We start from the raw sequence: 27,349 nt of genomic DNA on the forward strand, positions 1-27,349 counted from the left end.
TCACGCGGGGAGGTGGCGCAGAGGGAGCGGGAGTGGGAAAGGGAGAGCGGGGAGACTGCGGAGGGGAGAGCCGGCACCCGACTGGGCTCCGGGGACAGGTAAGGGATGGCAGCGGGGCAGGGAGGGCTCTGTGGGAGAGATGCTGTGGGATCAGCGCCTGCCTCGGCATCTCTCGGGGGGATGGATGGCTGCTGGGCAGCGGGAATATTACACAATGCCTGAACAGCCTGGCACAGCAGGGCTTGGCTGTGGGACAGTGAGGGCAGGTCAGAGCCCAGCTGGCTGGTGCAGGAACTGGTGCAGATGCTTCCCCCCAGGATAGCAGCGTGTGTGTGGCACTGGGGCTGTACTGGGAACAGCCAGGAGCACCTGCACTTCCAGAACAGGATAAGAGCAGCCCTGGTCCCTGGCTGGAGAAGGGGAGCAGAGTTCTCCCTGGGGATTAATTTAATCAATTTCTCATTGATGAAATTAATCAGAAGTTTGAGACTCCATCCCCCGAGCTGCATTTATCTTAGAGCAGAGCTGGCGCACTGGGACGGAGCCCAGCAGCGCGTTTGTGGTGGGAATCCTAAACTGCACATCCCCAGCAGCCTCAGCACTTCCCTGCCTGTGCAATAGTTCTGGGGAAGGCAGCCAGGTGCATGGGCACTGCCAGCAGCTCTCTGCATGTGGATCCTGGGGATTGCAGACCTGGAAGGCAAAACAACCAAGTCCTTGAAGCCTCTCTGGGTGTCGTGTTGCCTTTTAGCACAAGGGTTGCATAACGGGATCTGTTTTGTTAGCAGAGGGAGTGAGGGTGACAGTCACCTCTGCCCAGCAGTACCTGTGTGCTCTGCTGGCCTGTGCTCCTGGGGGGAATTTCATATTTTCCTTAATCCAAGAGTTGGGCTGGTTCCCTGCTGCTTGTGGGATCCCACAGCAGTGGGGTGTAGGGACTCTACACCTACACTTAGGTTACACAGCCTTAGCAAAGTAGAAAATGAGTTTGTGAGCACCCCACGCATCTGTGCTGACCTGATTGTGGCCTGTCAGGATTCTCAGTTGAGGAAAACACAGCTGGGGTCAAAAGCACAGTGTTGGTGACCCCTGTGGGTGTCAGAAACCAGTATGGGAGTGGAGATGGAAGAGGCACAAAGCAGAAACCTTGCTTGAAACCCAAGAGCAGGGAGAGGCCAATGCTCCTGTCACGACCATTTTGTTGAACCAACACATTTCCCAAGGCATTTAAAGGGCTGGGGGCTGTGACCCAGTGGGACCACAGAGGAATGCTTGAGGTGTAATTGCAACAAGAAGGATAAATATGCTTTAATTAGGGAAGCAATTGCTGTGTGAGGCACAATCCCTCCCCACCAAGGCACCCATGCTGGGTCTACTGGGACCACCTGGGAACAGCCCATGTGGCCACGCTGCTGCTTATGGGATGGAAAGTGCCAACAGCACCAGCTTGTGCTGCTCTGTGGGGCTTCTGTGGGGGCACGGGGTGGCAGCCCCACGCTGGGAGGGTGACAGGCAGTGCTGGCACCCAGGTGGCTGCATCCCAAGCCTCTGGCATGGGAGGGCCCATCAGCTGCTCTGTGCCAGCCCTCAGCTCTGCCCAGGGCAGCTGTGCTGGGAGGGAGCCAGCTGGGGATGGGCCCCTGTGCCCCAAGGGGACCTCACTGGGCACCTCAGCCTGAGCTGGGCTCCCAGGGCCAGCTTGGGAAGGGTGCAGGGAGGAGTTAACACTGCTGTTCTTCTGCAGTTTCATTCCCCAGGTTGTGGTTCTGCATGACCAGCAGCAGGACTGCCTCAAAGTCATGTTCCAACTTGATTTTTTTTTCAAGGTTATTCAAAATTCAGTGCAGGAATGGCACCAGGACCTCTCACAAACAGAAAGGCCAAGTCACCCCCTCCTAGTCCTTGACCTTCTCCGTGGCTCAGCTGGCTCTCCCTGCTTTCCCCCATTCTTGCCTACACTGCAAAAGGGATGATCATGTGAATATTACAAAGCCTGGCATCTGCACATCAGCTGCAGCAGCTGAGGCTCTGCCATGCTCCCGGTGCCTTGGTGTGACCCTGTCCCCACAGCCATGCTCTGTCACCTGTGTGCTCAGCCCCCACCACAGGCTGTCACTGCCAGGCACACAATAATACAGAAATAATTAACTGGGAACTCGTGCTCCCTCCTGGGAAAAGTGCTATGGATCTGTGAGCCTCTGCAGAGACCTGGAGCATCAGGAGGAGCTGCCTTTGTGCCAGTGTCCAGAGAAGGCCCTGGGAGCTGAGCCAGGTCCTGTGAGACATTTTAATCCTGCCTATTTCACAGGCTATCTTGGCCACCACTCCACTGCAGTGAACATTTTCCCCTTCCTTTGTTGGGGCACTCACAGGCACCTACCTGGTGTTTGTTTTCACTCCTTATCTGGTGCCACTGGGAGCAGGCAGGGCAGCAGTGCAGCAAGGAGAGTCAAGGAGAGTGGGAATTCACATTCCTGCCACCCTGGCCACCCTGGAGACCCCTCAATCCTCTCCCTAAAGCCAGGCTGAAATTTCTTTCTGCTGAGGTAGCTGTTTGTTAAATAGTTGAGGTTACTTGAGTAATCAATAGTTCTCTGGTTCCCAACAGAAATATTATCCCTCTGGCCAAATCAGCTTTTCTATCTTTGCTATAATCCTGCTCCTGACTCTCAGCTGTTGAAGGATGGAGGTGCATTCCTGATTTACCTGCACAGAACCCCACTCCTCTTCTTTCCTCCTGCCTGCACCACTTTTGCTCTCTGAGGTTGAGCTGTAAGGGTTGGAATCACATGGAGAAATCACTGGAGTCATTCAGTCTCAGCCCTTCTCTTGGCCCTGCCCCAGCAGCTCCTTCTCTGTGCTTGCTCCTCCAAGGAGAGAGATGAGAGTCAATGGGATCCTCATGGCCAAGGGCACTGCTGACACAACTCCCAGCCATGGACTCCAAAACAACTTAGCTGGAGAAAAATTGTTCCCATCCCACAGCAGGAGCTGGATCCCAGAGAAGCAGGGCTGGAAGACAAGGCACACACAGTGAGGTTCCATGGCTGCACATAAATTTTCCTTGCAAACAGGCAAAGGCACCAACTCCCAGGAGCTGGATTCCTGCTTCCACCCTGGCAGCCAAAGGCTGGGCTGTGGCTCTGGGCTCCAATTTCTTGTGACTGAAGGAGGCCACGAGGTTTGTTCTGCTGCTGGGCCAGTGGAAACAGCCTTGCTGTGCATTGTGAGCATCTCTGCACATCTCTGTTCTTTCCAAACCAGAAAAGGTCACAGAGACCCAAGAGAAACCCACTTCCCTCCTTCACTGAACTCCTTCTGCCTCGCACATGCTTTTGTTGCCATCCCTTACTTGCCAAAGGCAGGAACAAACACTGGGGTTTGGCAGGGCTCAGAGCCTTGGCGTGTTGGATGGGAAAGAGGCATTCTTGGTGCTCAGCCCGGGGACAGGGCTCTGCTCCACGTCCTCTGCCAGATTTTCCAGCTGTGATTTCAATGCTCATCCCATGCTGAGGGCACCGTCCTGGGGATGGGGAGCACCCCTGGGTGCTGGGCTGTGAATCCTGCAGGAGGTCCATGGAAAGGACAGGGTGTGTGGACCCCTGGGTGCTGTTGAGCTGAGCTTCACATCCAGGGAGAAGCACGGGAGCTGGTGCTGCCCTGAGAGGCTTTTCCCCAATTCCAGGGGAGCAGGGAAAGGCAGAGGGAGGCCATGTAAAGCAAGGCTGTCTCTGCTTTGGTTAAATAGGGCTGTTTTTGCTGACAGCTCCTCCTGAGAGCCTGCAGGGAGGGATTCTGTAACTCAGAGGCAGCTGAGAGGCTCTTGGCAGCTGCTGCTGTTTCAGTGTCAGGCACTGGACTTTTCCTGGTGCTCAGGGGAAAAGGGATGGCAGGGCTGGGCAGACGAGAGGCTGCTGCCTCCCTGTTAGAAGGATGCTCTGGAGCAACAGCAGGGCCCGATTTCAGAGAAGCATTTGAGGTCTCAGTGCACACCGATCGCCCCAGAAACCTCCTCCTCAATTTTCTGCTGTGCACAGCCCAGCCTGAGGCAGCACAGGGGGCAGCTTGCTCCAACACTGGTTAAGACAGCCCACAGACGACAAGCCCCAGTGAGGGATGAGTGTTTCTCATGGTGGTGAAGGGCTGAGGGAGAGGAGGGAGGGAGAAGAGGAATTTCCTGGTTGTGGTAAAGGTGGGTTGTGCTTGAAGTTAGAGAGAATGGGCTTGTGGTCACTGCATGAGGTTGGGGGAAGGAAGGCGTGGGTCAGCAGCAAAACCCAGCAGAACAAACCCCATTTGCCTTTCCATGGCAACCCAGGGATGAAGGGCAGCTCCCCTCTCCCTTTGCCCACGTTGTGCTGCAGAAACAGAGCACAGGGGAACAGTGCTGGACTGAGCTGGGGACAGGGGCCTGGCAGCCAAGGGTCAGATCTCAGCTGAGACAAGGGAACCCTGAGCAAGCACGTGTTCAGTGAGAGGCTCACACATTCCCCACCTGGTTAATGCTGGCTCAGCCCTCTGGAAAATGACAAACGTTTTCCTTGCTGTGGGGCCAGAGGGCTGTGCTGGGAGCTCTCCCTGCTCCCCCAGCCTGGCTGCAGGCAAGAGGTGCTGCTGGCAGGGCCCAGAATCGCTGTTCTTTCCCCTTTTCACAGCTGTTGCTGGTTATGAAAATGGGACTGTTCCCCAGGCAGTTCTCAGCAGGAACTGCCCTTTCCAGGGCTGACCACATGGGCTCTTTCTTCCCCTTCCCACCTCCTGAGAGCCGTCACAGTTTTGGGTACGCTCTAGTCTTGGCAAAGCACTGCCCTTCCCTGCTCCTCTTCCTCACATGACACACAGGAGAGAGAGGCTGTGGCCTGTGGAAAGGGAATATTTGTTCCTGGACTGAGATCAATACAATTCTTGAGCCAGTCCTCCTCCCAAAGCTCAGAGAGAGACAGAAGAAAAGTTGGGATCAGTCTCATACAGTTGGGATTTAATTTACACCCCAAACTGTCAGTCTGTCCTAGCACAGAGATCCTGGCACCAGCTCCCCTTTACCCAGTGCAGGATGGGGAGGCAGAGCTTGCAGGAACACCAGGGCATGTTGTGGAACATTATTTCACACCTGGTGCAGTGTCAACAGCACAAAGGAACAGTGAGAAAAGCTTAGGGAAGGCAGGAAGGAGACAGCAGGGCTTGGTGCTGCTGGAAGCTGAGGGTCAAACACCTCTGCAGGCAGTGAGACTGTGCAGGAGCTATCACAGATTTCAGGGTGGGAAAGCCCAGGGTTCAGAGCTTAAGCCAGTTTGTAAGAGAAAAGAGCTGGACTAGCAGGAAAGGGGAATGACTCCAGGCCAGCTTTCTGAGCTTTCTGGCAGTGCTGGATACTCAGAGGACACAGATGGCACAGAAGGAGGTGGGTTTGGGCCACATCCTAGCCAGGAGCTTGGGAGTCCTTTGGAAAACCCAAATAATGCAAGTGAGCTAAGTCAGAGAAGAGTGGTCTGGCTAAGGCCAGTCTGAATAATTCCTTCCATTCTGCCTTCCTCTTTTGTGCAGTGAGGCAGGAAGCTGAAAATTCTCTGGCTGATTTTGGGAGTCCAGAGGTCAGTGACCACTGATCGTGATGGCTCTGAGGAATAGATGAGTGTGTTAGCACCCAGCTCCCTCCTGACTCCTTAGCACACATCCACAGAATTTCCTGGCTCTTTGTTTCAGAACTCAGGGAAAATTCCTGCCACCAGCACTGAGTTAAACTGAAAGTTGGTAAATTCAGGAGGCTAACCTTTGGAATTGCCTCGAGAGCTGGTAAAGTCAAATAATAACTGGCTTGGAAAATCCTGATGGTTTTATGACCTTTCACAATGTCTGTACTTCTGTACCCAGACAAGGGTCACCACATTGCTCCAAGGCATGAGCAGAGGGATAAAGGAAGTGTTCTCTTCCTGTCTTTCCCTATCCTGGTGTGATTGCCATTGCTCAGCTCTGTAAAGCACAGGAATTACTGCAGGCCAGAGCAGAGTGGCTGGAATGCTGAGTCTGTTCCATAAACCCCACTTTGGGATGAAAATTCAGATCTCTCCATGACCTCCTGACAAGTGAGGGAATGTGGATGTGGCCATTGCTGAAGGGGCTTCAGAAAACCCTGCTGAGGGCAGTTTGTGTTCTTGTCCTTGGAGGTTTACTGAGACCTTTCCCTTGCCAGGTGCTTTGTGAGATTGAAGCCCAAACCTCCAGGCAGCCATGGGGACAGGATTCATCCACCACCTGCCCATGGCAGCAGGTCCCAATGGTGCTCAGCTCACTGGAGCTTTCTCCCACCAGCAGGTCCCTGTGAGCAGCGGATGATGCCCTGGCAACAGGGACACTGCAACATGCAAGCCCCAAAACTGCAGTGCCTGCTCCACTACACAGCAAAATAGGTCGTGCATCAGCAAATGAAAAAGGACAGATGGTGTCTGCTAATACAGCTTAGTTTATGGCCTGCAGGATTAACTCACTAGTTGTCATGTCTGCAGAAAATAGGAAATGGGTGGGTCAGCTGGAGGAAACGTGTGGTGTGCCCAGCCCTACCTGTGCTGTGGGATGCACCAGCTGGAGAGGATGTCAGAGATCCTGTGAGGTTTCGAGACGTTGCTGGTGGGCTGCCAGTGTCTTTAGGGGGGCTCTGGGCACTGGAGATGGTGCCTTGTACCAAAGCCTTCCTGCCTGCCTTGGATTCCACAGTCCCACAATCACAGGGATTGATGTGAGCTGAGCAGGGATCTCCAGCAGACACAGGGACATCCCTCTGTGGTCTGTGCTCCAGCAGCTCTGCAGGAGGAGCCCACAGCTTCCTGTCCTGTGCCAGCTGCAGGACAGCTCCAGTTCAGCCTTTTGAACTCCCCAGCACCCACGTGTCTGCAGGAGTAAGACTGAAAGCTGAGGCAGAAGCCTCAGGTCTTTTCAATGCCTCCTCTGTGACACACTGTTCTCCTTTCCTGGAAACCAGGCCAGTGCCTCACTCTGTTCTCCTTGCAGAAATCCAAGCCCGTGCCAGAGCTCTGCCTGGTGCATCTGCTCTCTGAAGGGCAGGACAAACTCTTCCTTAGTTCTCCATGGGTGCTCCTCCTGAAGATTTCACTTTGATCTTGCTGCTTCTGCTGTGGCCAGGTTTGCTCATGTCCTGCAAGATGCTGAGCATCCCAAAAAGCAGCTGGCATCAGGGAGATACTCCAGAGCCAGGAGCATGCCATGCCATGGCATCTCCATGCCTCTTGGCCTTCTGCTGTCACAGGTGTTTGTCACCACCACCTTCCAACCACAGCCAGCCATCACAGGCACTGAGGTTTTCTCCAGTGACTAATTTGCCTGTGTTTACGCCAACACCAAACATTTAATTGTCTATTGAATGACTCAGGTGAGGAGGGAGTCTGGCTCCTTCCTCTTGCCACAGGGATCTGGCCAGCCCTATCCTGATGGCAGCACCCTACAGTGCTAAACCTTCTCAGCTATAAATCCCCCATCATTAAGGGTAGCAGGTCAGTGGTGAGAGTGACTTGAGAGCGGGGATCATTGTCACTTCTATCCCCAAAGCTGTTCAGCGAGCGTGGAGGTGAATAAAGAACACAGAACAGCCTGTGCTTTTATTACAAAAGGAAATGCTGCTTTTTGTAGAGGGGAAAAGCATGTCAGATTACTATTATAAGAAATTGCTTAATGGTCCCTACCTCTGCGTCATTGCTGAGGAACATCCGAGTCCCTTTTTGGGGTCTCTCCTCACTGCACGTGTGTCACCAACGGGGCCGAGCCCGTGGCCATGCCAGCTGTGGGAGCCCTGCAGGAGACAGGACGGGGGAGCTACGTGGGCACCAGAGCCTCCACATTGTTCCCCCTCGAAATCTCCCCACCTCCCACCTCTTTTATCAGCTGCTGACAAGCCTTGCCATGTGTGTAGGCGGCTCCCAAGCTTCCAAGACGATTCCCCGCTCCCTCCATCTCCCAGCCGTGAGAGGAGCGCCCAGGATTTCGGGGAGGGGGAGCTCAGCGTTCCCCCGGCTGCCGGCCTGTTCTGCAGGGCCTGTTGTGATGCTGTCAGAGAGCTCCATGTGGTAACTCTCCCTCTCCCTCTCTCTCTCTATCTCCCAGGATTTCACATGACAGCCTCTTCCCCAGAAAGTCACAGCAGGGAGTGGAAGATTGCCGTGCGTGTGTGGGTGTTAGGAGGGAGCAGAGTGGGATGGGGAGATGGAGGGGAGAGGAGGTGTAACCACAGACTAAACCAGAACAAATCCTCTTGGAAGAGCCTTGCATTTCTGATCCCAAGGCTCTCATCTCCTGCCTCTTTCTCTTCATTTAAAAGAATGTCAATCCTTGTTAAGTCCAGCAGAGAAAAGAGGAGTCAAGCACAATCATCTCCTTCCTTGCCTGAACACATCTCGGGGGACCAGGAGAGGCAAACAGAACACGAACTAAGTGGATAGAGGCAGAGATGTGCACACTGGGGAGAGCCCTCCCCAGCCTCGGGTGTCCTCCCTGGAGAGACACGAGGGGCCGTTAATGACATCTCCATCTGACAAACGATCACAGTGCATGTCATTACGAGCCAGCGCTTCCCCGGGGCCCTGGCAGAAAATGACCCCAATGAGCTTCAGTTCTTGCAATCACAGCTGCTCCCCGTGAACGTTCAGTGTTCATCCCGCACAGCTCCGGGCTCTCAGGGTTAAACCTCACCGAATGCCTCGGGCAAGCCGAGATTGACATCCCTGCCCTGGAGCTGGGACCTCCAAAAGAGGAGTAGGGAAGCCCACATGGCCCTGGCACAACTCTCCAGGGCAGGGAGCTGGGGGGACACCTCTCAGTGCACTTCTGAGAGGTTTAAAATGATCTCTGTGCTACTTAAATCTGTCTGTCCCCCTCATCTTCATCCAGATGCTGCGAGTGCAGCACATCTCAGGTAGGGCTTATGGTGGGTCCTCAGCAGAGAGACCCCTGAAACTGCCATCTGCATTTTGGCATCCTGATGCACCTGGATCACTTGAACAGCCCTGGCTGTCCCACCTCAGTAGGGCCAAAGGTCTCAGCCTGCCCAGTAAAACCAGAGCTGAGTCATTCTCGGGCCTCCCTGTGCAAAAACGAGGAAGAATTCCTGGTGTAAAGCTGCTCCCCTCCTTCCTGCATTTCATCAGCAAGCAGCAACACGAGCTGGGTTTTCTCTAAACTCTGCAATGCAGCCTGTCCCCCTTGAATAACCCACTCATCCCTTCCTGGGAAAAGTGGGAGAAACCCTGAGGAGACCCTACGGACTTCCAGAGAAAAGAGGCAGTGCTAGGGAGGGGTCCACACATCAGTGCCTGCATTCCAGAGGTTTGAGGCAGATTGGATCTTTGTGTGTCCTGAAAAAGCTGTTTCAACACCCCCTGTGTCCTGCAGGCCAGGGAGGAGAGCACCAGGCAGGTATTTCCCATTCCTGTGATATTTGGGTCACCAGGAAGGGGGAAAAGGTGGGCAAAGGGGATGTGGTAGGAGCTGGAATTTCAATTTTACCGGCTGCAAACACAAACGGACGTGCCTCTTGCCACAGCCATGTTCCCGGCCAGGCACACCCCGCTTCCTCCACGCAGTCTGACTTTCACAATCCCTTCCCAGCAGCTCAGCCTCTGCTTTCACTCTCTGAATTACCAAGGGGAATTTTCATTACATCACCACAGGCGCTTCCTCCTCGACAGTGACAGAGCTGTCACTCTGCCTTTCAGGGGGTTTTTGGGGTGTGGGTGACGAAGATATTCTCTGGAAAGAGAAATACCTCCCAAAAGCAGGTCCAGCCCGGCTCAGCCTCCCCAGGTGGCTCTATCCAGGCTGGGAACGGCACTGGGCAGTGTGGGGTGGCTCCAACCGGTGTCTGGACAAAGCCTTCTCCCTGGAAGCCTTCCTGGGGGTTCAGCGCTTTCAGGCAGCTTTAAAAGCCGCCTGTGCCAAATCCAGCGGGGTCGGAAGTCAGCAATCTTCCAGCTTTCTGCCAGCGTAAGCAAAAGCCAATTTGCCTGTTGGAGCCGGGATTTGCAGAACGATTCGCTGCAGCGTTTGAATCCCCCCCGCCACGCCCCCGCCTTCTGTATATCTTTTTTTTGTTGTTGTTTGTTTGGTTTGGGTTTATCTTTTCAAATATCCCCCAGTTTAACGGTCAGGCTGGTGGCAGCTTCCCCGCAGCTCCGGGGAGGGGCTGATGTGATCTCACTCCCAATCCGGTGACTTTCCAATCAGCCTCTTTCCCTCCCTGGCAGCTTGCTTTCCTGCCCTCTGCTTCCAGTTCCTGGCTGTTTGTCTTGGGGTGGTTTTGTTGGTTTGGATTTTTTTTTTTTTTTTTGAATCAAAACAAACTACCGGGTTCAAACTGCTCGTCAGGAACATGCTGAGCAGGAGCCTTTGCTACTGGCAAGGGCTGTGGAAACTCGCCATGGAGAAACACCTCTGCCATGGAGAATTTGATTTTAAGTAGCTGGGATGTCTCTGAACCACAGTGGGGAAATCTGTATCTCAGAGCTCCATAAAAGCACTGAGTTCCCTCAAATATATAACCTCTGCACAGCTTGGGAGGAGGGAAGATGGCTCTGAAGTCACTCGGATTTACCCTGGCCTCCCCCAGCCTTGCTGCTATCGTGATTCCTCATATAAGGCAGTGAAGAGTCATTTCTGCCCCACCAGCCCGTCCTTTCCCAGGAGCTCCAGATGGTTTTGCTCTCTTATGTCTGCACTACTGGTAATTCAGGCCTGTCTCACATTAGCTTTTGAGCTGAAACCTTCCCACAATTAGTTGGAGTCTGCTTCTGCGCTGCAGAGGACGTAGGGCTGAGCTGGCACAGCGCTGTCTGGGAGATCCATCCCACACAAGTCCTGTTCAGGTTTCTCTATTTCAGTCAAGAGTGTGATTTTTTCTAGTGAAATCATCAAAGCAAGACAGTCTCTGCTACAGATGGGCAGCGTCAGCCATTTGAGAATGCCTCATACCTGGCTTGTCTCAAGAGAGGAGTAGTTAATTTCAATATAATCTCATTTTACACCAATATAACATCTCTCCCTCCTTTCCCAAGGAAAAGGGTCCTTTTCCTCTGGGAGATCCACACCACAAAGTATCAGGGAAATCTTCATGCCTGCCCAAGGATCATAGCTCAGCAACTCACAGCTCAGGGAAAATGTGCACCACAGACACCCTGGAAGCATCCCTGCTTCTCTTGGAGCAGAGCTGTTTGGCCCTTGCCAAATTAACTTGCTAATTAACGGGGTTTTTTTGATCCCAGGCAGGAATTTACCACTCTGAGGCCAAACCTAAGTGTGGTCCAAAACTTCCAGCTGGTCCAAAGCCCCGTGTGCTGTGGCAGGAATGTGAAGGGCTGACAAATGTCTGGGGAATGCAATCTCTGGGGAAGGACTTGGGTGTAGCAGACATCTTGGGATAAGCAGGGAGGGAGGGTGTATGCAGGCACAGAATTAATGGAGAAGCAGGATTGCTGCAGGGCATTTAGGAGAGGAGGAAGCTTCATTTGTGCAGGTGATTTGCTCCTTCTGTGCCTTCATTCACCCATCACACAGGGAAGTGTCATCATTATCCTCACTGTGCCGACAGATCTGGGGTCTTTGCCTACAGCAATCCAGCAGCACCAGCACCGAAATCCTGGTTCCTTGTTCCCATCCCAGCTCTTGGAAGGATCCTGGTAATAATAATCATGCAAACAGGCTTTGCTGAGGGAGATGATTCCAGGAACGGTGATAGCTGGGAGACAGTGATGAAGCCACACTTGTCACATGAATAACCACAGTCTGTCCAGTCAGAGCTGACAGTCTAAGGCAAGGCAGCTCCTTCTGTGCTGATTTAAGAGGCTCTTCGTAGACACAGCAGATCTTTCTGCTTCACCTCCCCTGCATAATAAGAAGCAACATCCTTCCTGTTAGTTTATCTGCCTTTGGATGGGATGTGAGGCTGGCAGACCCCTCTGGGCACAGGGGAGCCCTGGAAGGAAACGAAGGCTTTTAACTTTCTGCATGAGTGCAGTGAGAATGTGGGTTGTAGTTTCAATGCCTCCAAACCTGGCACTCGGGGAGGAGTTCCCAGCTGAGTAAATCTTTATGTGATCTTCAGAAACGTTATCAAGGAGGGACACACAACAAGGGACAAGGTTCTTCACTGGGCTGGATGGGTTTAGAGGGGGGTCCTGAGGTTATAAACACCCCTCAACAACGAGAGATGTTAAAAAGCAAACTGCCCCAGGCTTGTTTTTTTTTAATAGAAACCCTTTTTTTCTGCACAATCCAGCCAGAAGATTCCCCCCGTTCCAGGCCCTGGGTGAGGCAGCCATGGCAGTGCTGAGTGAGGGATGTTGAGGGGAAGATGTAAATACGAAGGGAGAGTCATAGAACAAACTGAGACAGAAAGGACCCACCATGTGCCTAAGAGTGTTACCCAAACACTGAGAGAATCAGGGCGCTGAGGAGAAAATGGGAGCGCTGAGGGAACCCAGGGACTGAGGGGAGCCGGGTATTGAGAGGAACCAAGGGCATTGAGGGGAAATGGAAGGGAGACAGGAGTGTTTAGGGGACACGGGGGCACTGAGGGGATCAGGGGTGCTGATGGAACCGGGAAGCTGAGGAGGGTTGGGCACTGAGGGGAGCAATAGTGCTGAGGGGAGCCAGGGGCTGAGGGGAGCAATGGCGCTGAAGGGAACCAGGGGCTGAGGGGAGCAATGGCGCTCAGGGGAGCAATGGCGCTCAGGGGAGATGGTGGCGCTGAGGGGAGCCCAGAAGCAGAGCAGTGGCTCAGCTCTACCTCACTAAGACGCTTTAAGGCCACTTCCAGGCACCGCAGCCGCGGGACGGGGACGGGCACCGCAAGCTCCGGGACTGCCCGGGGGCGGTGCCCACAACCGAAATGGCGGCGGCGGCTGCCGCGCCCGGTGGGGGGCGGGACGAGGCGGGGCCGCGCTCACCCGGCCCCGGCGCCGCTCTCGTTACAGCGCGGCCGAGGCAGCGCCCGGCGGGACGCGGCGCCCGGAGCCCCCGCACTGATCCGCTGCCTCCACCTCAGACCCCGCCGCCGCCTGTGACACCGCCGGGCTAACCTCGCCGCCATGGGCTCCGAGCGGGACTCCGAGTCGCCGCGCTCCTCATCCATCCACTCGGCCGCCGCCAAGTGCCCCAAGCCCGGCCGCCGCCGCCGCCTCTCCTTCCAGAGCGTCTTCTCCGCCGCCGCCGCCTCCGCCGCGGGCGGCCGCCGCCGCGCCAAGGCCGAGCCGCCCCCGGCCGCCCCGCCGCCGCCCCCCGCCGCCCCGCCGGCCCCTCCGCCGCCACCGCCGCCGCCGCCCCCCGAGGAGGCTCCGGTGGTCCCGGAGGGCGAGGAGGAGCTGGAGTGCCCGCTGTGCCTGGTGCGGCAGCCGGCGGAGAACGCGCCGCGGCTGCTGTCGTGCCCGCACCGGTCGTGCGGGGCCTGCCTGCGGCAGTACCTGCGCATCGAGATCACCGAGTCCCGCGTCAACATCTGCTGCCCCGAGTGCAGCGAGCGCCTCAACCCCGCCGACATCCGCCGCCTGCTCCGCGACTCCCCGCACCTCGTCGCCAAGTACGAGGAGTTCATGCTGCGCCGCTGCCTCGCCGCCGACCCCGACTGCCGCTGGTGTCCGGCCCCCGACTGCGGGTGAGTGATGCGGTGGCGCTGGGGTGATGCCGCTCCGTGCTGGGACAGCCCGGGCAAAGGGGGACCTGCTTGTCTCTCTATGCTGGGACAGCCTGGGGAGTGGGGAGCTGCTGTCCTCCTGTCCTCTCTGTCCTGGGACAGCGTGTCCCTTCCATCCTGGGACACGTTGGGGAGTGGGGAACTGCTGTCCCCATAGGATGCTGGGACAGCGTGTCTCTTCCATGGTGGGACAGCTTGGCAGGGAAACCTGCTGTCTCCTTAGGGTGCTGCCCCGTCTGTCTGTCCTGGGGTGTGTTGGGAAGCTAGACCCTGCCCTGGAGGGATGCTGCCTGTCCCCAACACGTGCTGGGATAGCTGGGTGAAGTAGAACCCGCTGTGGTTGCTGCCTATCCCCAGCATGTCCTGCGGATGGCATCCCGGCTGGGATGGCACTGGGATCACTGTCCTGCCCCACGTGTGTCCCAGGATGGCACAGGGAGAGGTGGCTCACCCTCTGTAGGGTGCTGCTGATGATACACTTCTGGTCCTGCCTTGTCCCATGAAGAGCCCTCACCACAGAGGTTCTTTGCTTATCTGCAGTGTGTTCAGGACAGCTGGGAGGCCTTGGGTACCAAAATTCCATCTTATCCCCATTATCTCGCAAGAGCTCCAGAGTTTGACCTTGGGGATTGTGAAAACACAGATTGGGTAGGAGTGATATGACTTGAAGGGGGTTTTAGCAGAGCCGCCGCTTCCCTAATAGAACAGAAACCTTTTTTCCTGCACAAATGGTAAGTGTGGACTTTCCCAGCTGTGCATTTCTCTGCCAGTCCTGGGGACAGTGCATGGGGACAACACTGCAGCCTCCAGCGGCGGGGAAGAAGGAACAGTAACCAGTCACTTTTTCCCAGTGAGGACAGGAATACACAACACAGAGGAGTGATGTTGACTCACTGTCCGCTGCCCAAGTGAGGAAACGTCTGTCTGTCCAGAAGTCAGCCCAGCCAAGCCTGATGACTGTGTAGTTATGAACGTGTTGCTTTCATTTTCTCTTCCCTTTTCTTTTAAACGAGCTCTGTTAGGTTTCTGTTTGGGGCGTGAGCCAAAGCTGCCTGGAAAAGGGCTTGGTCGGGGAACTTAAGAGAAGTGCTGTGAAGTTGAGTTACGACTCAGCTTGGATGGCAATTTTGGGTAGCAAGAACATGAAAGGAAAGTCTGACCTAGTAGTCGGAATGGAAAAGTTGGTGGGAGGATTGTGAAGATTTAATCAGAGCCTTGTAATAGGCATCCTATGCAAATCAGTGAACCTGGCTCAGGTTACCCATTTCACGGCCTCTCGAGCATCCTGTATGAGGGCTTTTTCCTTCAGAGGGTGAATTTAACAGCAAACAACACCTTTGCTCCTTTCTGAAGCCAAATCAAGTGCACGATCTCGATATTTCAGCAGCGCTGGGGATAAGATCAGGGACATAGAGCAGCCACCGAGAGAATCTTTGCTGGTGACCGGCTGGAGAAAATCCGGTTCCTGCTCACCGAATCTCGGCTCCTTGAGTGTTGTGATGTTATCTGTGCCCAGGATAAGGTGCACAAACAGCGGCGTCACCCGGGCTGGCTGCTTGGAAGGAACCAGCTCCAGGGCGTTGCCTCAGTGACAGCAACGCAGCCTGATCCCTTCCATCCCTTCCATCCCTTCCTCTGGGGGGGTTTGGGCAGGCCGGTGCCACACTCGGCTCTTTCTCTGAGCTAAACCCTCCTCCCTGGTTCCTCAGAGAGCAGGGTGACATGCTGGCATCCTCCTCCAGCTGCCCAGAAGAGCAAGAAGCGACCCCGGGGCTGTTGGAGATGTTGGAGACAGCTCTGGTGGACCGGCGCTGCTGGTGTGTCTGTAGCAGCTCGAACAAAGGCTGTTGGAATCAGCCCTCCGGCAGGGAGAGGAATTAATCACCCTATTCATTCTTCCCAGCAGAGCTTGTGTGGCTGTGCTTATGTAAAATCAGGGTATGAATTATTTACAGCGGGCTTTCCCCGCTGTAGTAGTGCTGGAGTAGTACGGAGTGTAGGGCTGGGGGCACGGCAGCGATGTTTGGTATGGATGTCACCCACCGCTGTCACCCCAACTGAAACTGGCCAGCAGCGTCATTTCAGTGTCAGAGAATCGAGGCATTCCTTTATTCCGGCCAGGATGTGCAGCAGAAATCATTTCCTCCACACATGCCTGGCTTGTGCAGTGAGAATCCTTCCATCCCACCTGGTTCTTTACCAGACATTTCCCCATTAAAACCCTCAAAGAAATTCACGTTAGTTGGTCTTAAATTCCGCAATGATTCCATCTCCTATTGGCTATTGATCCCTTCGATGCTAATTCAGCCCTCATTCTTTGGTTCTCTTATCGATCTTTCCCCAGACCAGGTGTCTCCAGCCTCACCGGGGGTGATGTTTGTTGATGTCCCTTTATTTCCTCTGTTCCTCCTGGCTCCTCCCAATCTGTTGATGTTCGGCTCCCCCGGCTTTTGAAGAGAAACTTTAATTCCCCTCCCCCTGGGCAAAGGCCAACAAAACCCCTGAGTGAAGTTACAACAAAAATGCTCAAAGTTTTTGCTAAAATAATTTCCGATGCCACAGAGGCACCCCTCAAGGGCTGGGGTGGCATTGGGTGGTCACCCCCCTGATGTGGCAGCGTCAAGGGGAAGCAGGGCTGTGACAGGACCCTAAAAACATCCTGTGCTTTCCTCCTGCATCATTTCCTAAATGAAAGAGCCTGGCTGTGCTGCCCGGGAGGAGGAGGAGGAGGACAACACAACACCGGTGCGTGTTGCCATGGAAACCCTGGTCAATTGATGCGCCATCAATGGCAAAACAAATCATTTTCTGTGTTTGCAGCTCTGGTTTTTTGTAGGTTTTTTCCCCCCTTGCTACAATCAGGTGGTATCGCTGTCTAGTGTTTGTCACACTGCAGCCTTCCCCAAAAGCTTGGGAGAAAAACAAACCTTTAAAGAAAACGGAGGTGTGTGGGCTGAGATCCGTGAATGGGCAGGAGGAGGGACGCAGGAAACTCGTGGCCATGCAAGGAGGGGGCTGGAAATGGAGCTGTGCCATTGCTGGGGTCTCAGGAAGACACTCACGTTCCTTTGTGGGGAAAACTCAGGGAGGAGAACTCAATTTCTCTTCTTATCTAAAAGGATTGAGCCTGAAAATGGCCATTTAAGCCAGTGGAAGAGGAGAACCACTGTCCATCCAGGTCCTGCCATGTCTATTCCTCATCATTTCACTTCCAAACCCACTTTCTAGTTGACCTTGACATGGAGATGTGTTATTTCCATCCCCACTAGACACTCCTGGAGCTTCTTTCCCCACAGCTGTGGCCTTGTGCATGATATTTTAGCTCCAGCAATAAAATATAAATGCTGATGATTTGAATTTCTTGAGTGTTTAAAAAAACCCCAACATTTTGAGCGAGGAGTTAATTTGGAGTGTGCTTAATATATTACACTGAGCTCTCCTAGGCTGCTGTTATGGTTTGAAATAGCAGTGTCACAACACAGCTGGGCACATGAAGCTTTTCCTTTCTGTTTTGCCAAGGGCAGGCCAGGGTGAGGAAATTTAGTGGGATATTCCTTAGATAAGTTGCACAGGAATCAAATTCATCCCTCCCAACCCTCTGGGTCATTTCCATCACAGAATTATACAGGAACAGAATTATACAGGAACAGAATTATATAGGAACAGAGTGGTCTGGGTTGGAAGTGAACTTAAAATTCATCCAGTCATGGGCTGAATAAATTGCCAAGGGCAGGCCAGGGGGTAGTGGCAGGGTGAGGAAATTTAGTGGGATATTCCTTAGATAAGTTGCACAGGAATCAAATTCTTCCCTCCCAACCCCTGAGTCATTTCCATTACAGAATTATCATATAGGAATAGAGTGGTTTGGGGTGGAAGGGACCTTAAAAATTCATCCACTCATGGGCTGAATGAATTGCCAAGGGCAGGCCAGGGGGTAGTGGCAGGGTGAGGAAATTTAGTGGGATAGGTGCACAGGAATCAAATTTATCCCTCCCAACCCCCTGGATCATTTCCATCACAAAATTATATAGGAACAGAATTATATAGGAACAAGTTTGGCTTGGAATGGACCTTAAAATTCATCCAGTCATGGGCTGGGACAGTTCCAGGGATGGAGTTTACCCATCTCTGCTCCTGCTGGGCTCAGGGCAGGTGTGTGGATGCCCAGGTAGAGCTGCAGTCGTGCCTGGCAGCCCTCAGCTGTTGTTTCTCTGGCGATGCTGTCGTAGCCTGGCAGGATGAAGTTGCTCAAACTCCCACGGGATATGAATCACTGTGGTATGACACATTCAGTGGTTCTCACGCTGCTGCCTCGGAGAAGAAGAGGCAAAATACAACTGGAGCCGCACAAGCTCTGAATATGAAACCTTAAATAGGAGTTGTTCTCCTCTGACCACTAACAAAAATACCCTTTTTGCCATATGGGTGTTGCAGGCACTTCTGGGATTGCTCATGTCAGCCCCTGCCTATGGAAACAGCCTCATCCTCAGTGCCTGTCAGTCAGATTTCTGCAGCACTGCTTGGTGATGCTGCTTAGGCTTCTGTGTGCACAGGACACTTCCTTCTGGGCGTGCCACACTGAGCTGGTTGAGTTGCACAGTTGGTTATTTCACTCCAGTTTTGGCTTGTTCCAAAGGCAGGGCATTGTTCTTCACCACTCTGTGGAAAAGGAAGCTCTAAGTTGACTTAGCTACACATGGAACTGTTATTCTGGAGCTGTTATTCCACTTTTTTAGGATCATTCAGTTTATAAAAGTGCCCAGGACAAGCTCAGCTTTCCTAGACTCTTTTGGACCATCCATAGATCTGTCCTAAGGAAACAGCAAGGAGTTAGCTGGGCACACTGGGCCAGACAGATCTGCCCTGTGAGAGCTGCCAGTGAGAGCTGCCAGCAGTTACTGAGCAGGGAACAACTCAGCATCTCAAGCTGCCTGCATGAAAGGTCCCTGCCCTGAGTAACCCAATTAGCACTGCTTAATTCCAGACCCTGCAGAGCGCAGGAATGTGTCTGGTGTGGAGGTTGATGACCGGGAATGAGATGGGGGCTTGGTGGGAACGAAGGATCTCCTGGGAATTTCTAAGCAACTTCATTTGAACTGAAAGCATTCTCACTTGGGAACTTTATAAAAGCAACTCTCACTTGGTAACTTTATAAAAGCAAGTCTCACTTTTGGTAACTTTATAAAAGCGACTTTTCCCTTGGTGACGTTGTGTTCCGATTCCTGCCCGCAGGTACGCAGTGATCGCCTACGGCTGTGCCAGCTGCCCCAAGCTGACCTGTGAGAGGGAGGGCTGCCAGACAGAGTTCTGCTACCACTGCAAGCAGATCTGGCACCCCAACCAAACGTGTGACATGGCCCGGCAGCAGCGGGCACAGACCCTGCGCGTCCGCACCAAGCACACCTCGGGCCTCAGCTACGGCCAGGAGTCTGGGCCAGGTAGGGATGCAACCTTTTCTCATCAAATATCCCCTTGGGAAGGATGAAAGTTTGACCAGAAAGCCTCACAGATGTGTATGCTTAGCAGAAAGATTTTTTGAGTGTGGAATCTGGAGAAGGAATAGAAATAAAAGCAAGTTTTTCTCTAGAAGAAAAGAATTGCCAGTCTTACTGGATAACCAAGGAGACAAAGAGTGTGTTAGTCAGAAAGGGTTTTTATGGCTTAGAGCAAAGGATAAACCCACCCCAAACAAAAATATATTTTTACTAAGCAAAAAGATAGCACAGGCAAACAAGCCTGCCCATGTTGCAAGTAGAAAAAAGGTCTCAGAATTTTCTGAGAAGAAGAAAGAAAATGCCACAGAGGCACCCCTCTGCAAGAAAACTGCAAGAAAACTGAAAAACATCTTCTAGTTTAAACTGTAATGTACTAACTTTTAGTGATTGGAGAACAGGAACAGGAATATGGTAATTATAGTGGTTATGATAGGCTATGGAAAAAAGTTAAGGTATAGATTGGTTCTATTGTATTAAGATGCTCAGCAAAGAAAAGTAAATAATGCAATGTAACAACAAGAAAAGTATAAAATGCATTGTAACCAAAAGAAAGGTATAGAATGCATTGTAACCAAAAGTAAAGTATATAATGCATTTGTAACCAAAGGAAAAGTATATAATGTATTGTAACCAAAAGAAAAGTACAGAATGCATTTTTAACCAAACCCAAAGGGTTTCCAGGCCTGCCTGCAGCTGGAGCTGACAGCTGTGGGCACAGCTCTGTCACCCACCACCCTCGACTGCTGTGACATCTTTGATGTAATAAACTGCATTTTGAAGAACCCACATCCCTCATTTAGGCTCTTACAATATCCCAAGCTCAGAGAGACCCACCAGGCTCCAGCTCCTTGCCCTGCAAGAGTCACACCCTGATTTTTCGGCTGCTTGGCTCTGTGTGTGTGTGATGAGGAAGCAGCACCACCGTGCAAACCTCCTCCCCTCAAAGTCCTCCAGCAGCTGTGAAACTCAGAGTCATTTCCCCTCCTCCTGTGTGTTAGAACACATCTGATCTCTTCCAGCAGCAGCAGCAAATAGATCAGTAGGTGATGATGTGCTTTGGGTCCTTTTGTGTCACGGCAACTCCCCTCATCCGCCCCAGCTCTGCTTGTGGCTCTTTTGATCTTGGATGTTCTCGCTTTTTTTGCTGATCTAAACCCTGAACAAGCAGTCACTTTTTTACTGTTGCAGCCTCGAAGCTGCCTGGTGGTGAAGAGCAGCACTCGTGGCCAGCTGAGTGTGGGGAGCTCTGCTCTGTGCACTCTTAGGCCTTGCTGATGGCAGGTACCAAAAAATTGCCAGCCCACAGAACTCCTCCGCTGCCTGGTAGGAGCTGCTGTGTCTGCTGAGTTTGTGTTCCTTAAAAATAACTGTGTTGACTCTGGAAGTGGGCAGTGAGGCCGTTTGTTAAAGCCCTGCCCTACCCCCAAACAAAATACCCTGTTTTTCCTTCTGTGTGAGGAGTTTAAATATTAATTCACTCACAGTGTGGAGCTGTTGTGGGTGGTTCTGAGGTGGCTTAGTGGTGTGCTGAGGTCCAACATGCCCAAATTTAGAGAACCCTCAGAATGGACAGCATAGAAATACCCCAGCCAGCAGAAAAACCCAGATTTTCTGTGCTGTTAAAGAGATCCCTGCCAGGAAGGGCATTTAGCCATGGGAAGGGAGGTTTTTGAGACAGTGGTTTCTCCCCAGCCCGCCGTGCTGGATCCAGCCTGGTGATTAATAAGGTGTGAGCTGGGCTCACAGCTGGATTTCATCTTGCTGAGCCCTGAACCACGGCACAGCCATTGCATAACCACGGTCAGATGATGCCTGAATTAAGGAAGGGATGAAAACCCCTTATCCTGCTCTGCCAGCAGCGGAGTTGTGCGTGGCTGCAGCCCCTGGTCCCCTAAATTTAGGCCAGGTTTGGGGTTTCTCCAGTGCCTGTTCTCCCAGTTGTTGTGTTGTTCTTGGCCCATGAATCACCTCCGTGGAGCAATTCAATAATGGCTCCTTGTGCTGGGCAGGTATGACTTGTTCCTTGTGTTTAAGCCTGAATTCTGGAATACATCCCATTCAAGATCAGAGCAAAGCTTTTAAAAGTGGCTCTTTTACCCAGTCCCTGCTGTTGGTGGGGTCTGTCACATCAAAATTAGATGAATTAAAGACACACCAGCCCCTGTGAGCAGCAAAGGTGTTCTGCTGCAGAGCAAATAAAGATTTCAGTCCTCAGCGAGGATCCCCTGGCTGATTGTTGGCTCTGAGAGCAGAGATGCCATCTGAATTCCCTGTTTCATGCCATCTGAATTCCCTGTTTCCTCCCCTCAGCTGATGACATCAAGCCTTGCCCGCGCTGCAGTGCTTACATCATCAAGATGAACGATGGCAGCTGCAACCACATGACGTGCGCCGTGTGCGGCTGCGAGTTCTGCTGGCTCTGCATGAAGGAGATCTCAGATCTGCATTACCTCAGGTGAGCAGGGCACCAGCACGTGCCTCTCTCAGGCTCTGGGCAGGAGTTCACCGCCCCAGCTGGACTTTCACCTTTCTTTTATTGTTTCTGACCCAAAGAGGTGAGCTCTGATCCCAGTTTACAGCATTCAGGTGCTCTTCCCACACCAAACAAAGCTCCTGATACAATTGCCTTTGAGATCTCTTGGTGTACTGAGTATTAAACATAGACCCAATAGTGTGATAATCACCTTTTGGGGGAAAAAAAAGACAGAAAACTTATTTATGTTGTCTACCTCCTTCCTAAGTTTTAGGGGTAAAAAAGACAGAAAACTTATTTGTGTTGTCTACCTCCTTCCTAAGTTTTGGGGGTAAAAAAGACAGAAAACTTATTTGTGTTGTCTACCTCCTTCCTAAGTTTTGGGGGTAAAAAAGACAGAAAACTTATTTGTGTTGTCCGCCTCCTTCCTAAGTTTTAGGGGTAAAAAAGACAGAAAACTTATTTGTGTTGTCTACCTGCTCCCTAAATTTTGCGTTTTATTCACATGCAAGTTGAACTTGGGGTTCTCAGGAGCTTATAGGAATTGCTGGAGTGCTGATGTTATATTTTTCCCTTCCTTGCAGCCCCTCTGGCTGTACATTCTGGGGCAAAAAGCCATGGAGCCGTAAAAAGAAGATTCTCTGGCAGCTGGGCACGTTGATTGGAGCTCCTGTGGGCATTTCCCTCATTGCTGGCATTGCCATTCCTGCCATGGTCATTGGCATCCCTGTGTACGTGGGGAGGAAGGTGAGTTTGGGGGACAGAAGGCTTTGGGGTGTTCTCTGTGCTGAGCAGAAATTTAGAGCTGATAGGAAGGGTGGATCTTCTCATAGAACCCAAATTCAGTTTTCTCTTCTAAAGCTTCTCTTATCTCCTGGGCTTTGTGTGGGCGGGGGAAGGTGGTGGCTGATAGTCCTGGTACATTTTACATTTCTTTTGTGCCTCTGCCTTGACCCAGGAGCACCCAGGGTTCCCTTTTGAGCCCATCAGCTCTGTACTTGTGGTTGCTTCTTTTTCTTCAACACAGACCCTGTGAGGAGATCTGTGCTCAAAATGAGGTTCTTCAAGGGCTCATACAGCTGGCAAAGCTGTAAAATCACTTCTTAATGTCCCCTGGGACTCTGCTGTTCTCACCTGGTGCTTTTTCTCCCATCAGATCCACAGCAGGTATGAGGGGAAGAAAACCTCCAAGCACAAGAGGAACTTGGCCATCACTGGTGGGGTCACCCTGTCTGTCATTGCCTCCCCGGTCATTGCTGCTGTCAGTGTGGGTAAGTGGGCTCAGCCCTGTCCCTGCTGCTGGCCCAGGAGCCACTGAGAGCAGGGGGTGGCCCAGCCCTGTGCCATGGGGGTGGCTTTGGGCACAATTGGCAGAGTGCAGCTGCCTGTGGCTTTGGGCACAATGCTGTCTCACATCCTGGTGTGCTCAGGCTGGCCCACAGCCAGCACAGGGCTTGTCTGCAGCTCCACAGCCCATCCTGGAGTCCCTTTGTCACACAGAGCTGTCTCCTGTCATGCTTTGGTGGCTGATGTCCTTGGGGGTTCAGTGCCCTTGGGGTTCCCCCACTCAGCCCACAGTGCTCCTCCACTCTCTGTCCGCATAATTGTGAATTGGAACCTTTAAAAGCAACAAAAACACGGCTGAGAGAGTCCCTAAAAAACCTTAACTCATCTTTAAGCTCCTCCTAACCCAGCCCATCCTCCTCTGCAGGAATTGGGGTCCCCATCATGCTGGCCTACGTCTATGGGGTCGTGCCCATCTCGCTGTGCCGGGGCGGTGGCTGCGGGGTCAGCACAGCCAATGGAAAGGGGGTGAAAATCGAGTTTGATGAAGATGATGGACCCATCACAGGTAATGAGTGGTGATGGGAAGGGGGTGAAGCAAAATGCTCTCGTAATGAAGTGCTTTGAGGTCCTGATGCCTCCCAAATCTGAGACATCAAAACCGAGCGTTCCCTTTGCCAATTCCAACCGCTGTGCTCTCCTTCCCCGCAGTGGCCGATGCCTGGAGGGCCCTGAAGAACCCCAGCATTGGAGAGAGCAGCATTGAGGGGCTCACCAGCGTGCTGAGCACCAGTGGCAGCCCCACGGACGGGCTCAGTGTCATCCAGGGCAACTACAGTGAGACTGCCAGCTTTGCTGCCCTGTCTGGGGGCACCCTGAGCGGGGGGGTCCTCTCAGGGAGCAAGGGCAAATACAGCAGGTAAGGGGGCTCTGGGAAAAGCTGAGGGGACCCCAAGGCTCCCTCAGCTCTGTAGGCTCACTGAAGTGATGCATGTAGTTTAAAAATCATGGGTAAATTCTTCATTGCATATGAAAAGTTGTCTTTTTTTTTTTTCCTCTCTTTTTTTATTTATTTCCATTCCATGCGAGGGTTAGACACATTTCTTTCTGGAGTAATCCCCCCCAGCAGAGTTTCTGGAGGTTTGAAAGCAGCCATGTCCATAAGGGCAGGCCTCAATGTGGCTTTCCAGTGCTTAAAGAGTCTTAGTAAAAAGCTGGAGAACAACTAATTGCAAAGGAAGATAGTTGTAGGACAAGGGGGAATGGCTTTAAAGTGAAAGAGAAAAAATTTAGATCATATGTGAGGAAGAAATTCTCCCCTGTGAGGGTGGCAAGGCCCTGGCACAGGGTGCCCAGAGAAGCTGTGGCTGCCCCTGGATCCCTGGAAGTGTCCAAGGACAGGTTGGATGGGGCTTGGAGCACCCTGGGATGGTGGAAAGTGTGTTTGATAGTGGAAAGTGTGTTTGATAGTGGAAAGTGGGTTTGTTTTGGGGAGATTTCCAGGAGTGTGAGTGAAGCTGCTTTGATCTAGGGGCTGTGTTGTGGTGTTTTGTGTTGGTCTGTTGTAGAATAACCAGGTCTAGGAGATCACCTGGGATGATCTGGAACCCAGAGCCACCCAGGGTGGGGAGACATTGGCACAGACTGCCCAGAGAGGTTGTGGGGTCCCCATCCTTGGAGATATTCCAAGACCAGGTTGGATGGGGCTCTCAGGTCTAGGAGAAGGTGTCCCTGCATGTGATGGTTGGAACTGGACGATCTTTGTGGTCCTTTCCAAACCCAAACCATTCCATGATCCTGTTTCTGATGCCAGTCTAGTTCTTGCAAGGAGGACAGATCCCTCCTGAGCTCCTTGACACCACAGAGCTGATGCTTCAGCTGAATTGGGAACAGCACAGAGCTCCTGCCTGCCCTGCTCAAAGCCATCCCAGCCCTGTTAGCCCAGCCTGGAGGCTTTGGTGCTTCCTGTTCTGCAGGCAGGGCCATGGCTCTCCAAAAGTCAGGAGGTTACACCACAGTTTTTCCTCCTAACTTGCCTGTGAGTCAGTTTGCTGGGTAATTAGAGCCACGTGTTGATGTGGCAGCCAGGATGCAATCGCCGTGTGAGATCCATGGAAATCAGCTCTTCGCAGGAATCGTGTGAGTCATGGATGTAAACACGGCTTCACCTTCGTCATGGAAAACAGAATGGATCTGCCTGAATGCAGCCAAAAATGAGACTGAATGAGAGCAGCCACTGGGGTTAAACTCCTGGGCCAGCTCAGGGGGATTGTTGGTTCCCCTTGAGGAGCAGGGATGGGATTCTTGCTTTCCCTTGAGGAGCAGGGATGGGTTTCTTGCTTTCCCTTGAGGAGCAGAGATGGGTTTCTTGCTTTCCCTTGAGGAGCAGGGATGGGTTTCTTGCTTTCCCTTGAGGAGCAGAGATGGGTTTCTTGCTTTATTTTTCTTTCTTTTCCATAAGGAACAGGGATGTGTTGGTGCTCCTAAAGCATTTCTGAGGAACCCTCTTCTTCCCCACAGGCTGGAAGTGCAGGCAGATGTGCAGAAGGAGATTTTCCCCAAAGACTCGGTCAGTTTGGGGGCCATCAGCGACAACGCCAGCACCCGAGCCATGGCTGGTTCCATCATCAGCTCCTACAACCCCCAGGACAGGTAGGAGGAGGTGGAGTGCTGAGGAGAGCGTTGGTGGAGGCTGTCCTGGAGAAACACAGGCTCTTCTGTGGGTGGTGGGATGGCCGTGTTTGCACAGGGATCCATCCTTCTAGCACAGGGGACAGTTTGGGAGCAGATTCCATGTGTGGGGAGGGGATCTGCAGCTCAGCACCCTCAAGGGCTGTTCTGGCACTTTGAGGGGATTCTGGAGCTTTCCTTGGCTCAGCTTTGGGATGATCTTGGCTCTGTTGGGAGGATTCAAGAAGAACAACGAGTCTTGGGGTGATGAGCAGCATCTTGCTCATGTTTGGGGGGTGTCATCCTCCATCCTTCTGGAGGCACGGGAGGGGCTGGGGACGGTTTGGGAGCAGCTTCCATGTGTGCTGTGGAGGCTGGGGAGGGGATCTGCAGCTCAGCACCCTCAGGGGCTGTTCTGGCACTTTGAGGGGATTCTGGAGCTTTCCTTGGCTCAGCTTTGGGGTGATCTTGGCTCTGTTGGGAGAATTCAAGGAGAGCAGCGAGTTGTCTCCCAACAGATCCAAGATCATCCCATTTTGCTCATGTCTGGGGGGTGTGATGCTCCCAGTAGAGCCCAGTAACGTGAGGGTGGTTGTTCCTGCAGGGAGTGCAATAACATGGAGATCCAGGTGGACATTGAAGCCAAGCCCAGTCACTACCAGCTGACCAGCGGCAGCAGCACAGAGGACTCCCTGCACGTCCACACCCAGATGGCAGAGAACGAGGAAGAGGAGGAGGACGAGGAGGAGGAAGAGGAGGAGGACGACAAGCAGGAGCAGACGTGCCAACACCAAAGCTGTGAGCAGCAGGACTGCATTGGCAGCCAGACGTGGGACATCACCCTGGCCCAGCCCGAGAGCATCCGCAGCGACCTGGAGAGCTCGGACAGCCAGTCTGACGACGTGCCCGACCTCACCTCGGACGAGTGCGAGTCCCCCCAGTGCCAGACTGCAGCAGGCTGCCCCCAGACCCCCCGAGCAAGAGGTGCCCAGAGCCCAAGTGCCCACCTGAGCCACTGTGCCCAAGCCGAGGGCTGCAGGCTGGATGAGATGGTCCAGCTGGAATGCATCGAGGCCAGAGTGTGAGCTGAGCACGTTCCCACTGGCACTCTGCAGCTGCTGGGCCGGGGTTGTGTCCCTGTTGGCTTCTGTTTGCCATCCTCCAGCTGGCTCCCCCAGCCTCGCCCTGGGGAGTTGTTTCTTACAGAAAAAAAACCCAAAAAAAAAAAAAAAAAGGAAAGGAAAAAAAAAAAAGAAATCCCCCTTCGCCCTCTTTTTGTTTTAATTTATTGGTTCAAACTCTGTGAGGTGTGTAAGAGTGTAAATATGTACGTGTGTCTGTATGTCTGCAACCATCCTAAGGGACTCTTGGAATAAAGACTCTGGTTGTCATTGGGCCTGAATCCAGCTCGTCCTTTCCGAAGGGAAATCTTCCAGCTGCCTTTGCCCACGTGAATGCTGCTCCCAAAGGCTTGGGAAGAGGAGAGGTCTCTCTTCTCCCTCTCCCTGTGCAGCAGGGCTGGGTACAGGTGAAAGGAAGGGAAGAATGGGGAAAAAAGGCAAATTTCCAGCACTTGTGGAGCTGAGAGCAGTGGCTCAGGTGGGACATTGGGGACAATGCCTTTCCCCAGAGCAGTCCCAGGAACCAGAGTTGTCCCTGGAATTAAATTGTTGGACCCCACAGCCCTCCCAGCAAGGCCCTGTCCCCATCCCAGTGCCTGGAATTTCCCTGGAAGCTCCC

General features: G+C 53.0%; 1 protein-coding gene across 2 annotated transcripts; it reads left to right on the forward strand.

Moving 5' to 3' along the window:
• Nucleotides 1–27,004, forward strand: RNF19B (ring finger protein 19B). 2 transcript variants are annotated; one of them, XM_064731444.1, is made up of 10 exons: nucleotides 1–98; nucleotides 12,972–13,648; nucleotides 18,920–19,125; nucleotides 21,493–21,637; nucleotides 22,240–22,402; nucleotides 22,812–22,926; nucleotides 23,367–23,507; nucleotides 23,651–23,858; nucleotides 25,460–25,591; nucleotides 26,214–27,004. In XM_064731444.1, the coding sequence occupies exons 2-10, from the start codon at nucleotides 13,086–13,088 to the stop codon at nucleotides 26,692–26,694; spliced, it is 2,154 nt and encodes a 717-aa protein (XP_064587514.1). In that variant the 5' UTR covers nucleotides 1–98; nucleotides 12,972–13,085; the 3' UTR covers nucleotides 26,695–27,004. The 2 variants fall into 2 exon arrangements, with proteins under 2 accessions (XP_064587514.1, XP_064587515.1); XM_064731445.1 differs by having other exon boundaries at nucleotides 24–98; nucleotides 13,043–13,648.
• Nucleotides 27,005–27,349: the final 345 nt, after the last annotated feature.

The sequence above is a fragment of the Zonotrichia leucophrys genome, chromosome 23 (assembly GCF_028769735.1).
Source record: "Zonotrichia leucophrys gambelii isolate GWCS_2022_RI chromosome 23, RI_Zleu_2.0, whole genome shotgun sequence".
Lineage (NCBI taxonomy): Eukaryota > Metazoa > Chordata > Aves > Passeriformes > Passerellidae > Zonotrichia > Zonotrichia leucophrys.

What these genes read in the sequence shown, in the direction of transcription:
- RNF19B (XM_064731444.1), top strand. Translation starts at nt 13,086, where the DNA reads ATGGGCTCCGAGCGGGACTCCGAGTCGCCGCGCTCCTCATCCATCCAC. An exon ending in CGGCCAGGAGTCTGGGCCAG is followed by an intron (nt 19,126 to 21,492) that starts GTAGGGATGCAA and finishes TCCTCCCCTCAG; the next exon opens with CTGATGACATCAAGCCTTGC. An exon ending in CTGTGTACGTGGGGAGGAAG is followed by an intron (nt 22,403 to 22,811) that starts GTGAGTTTGGGG and finishes TTCTCCCATCAG; the next exon opens with ATCCACAGCAGGTATGAGGG.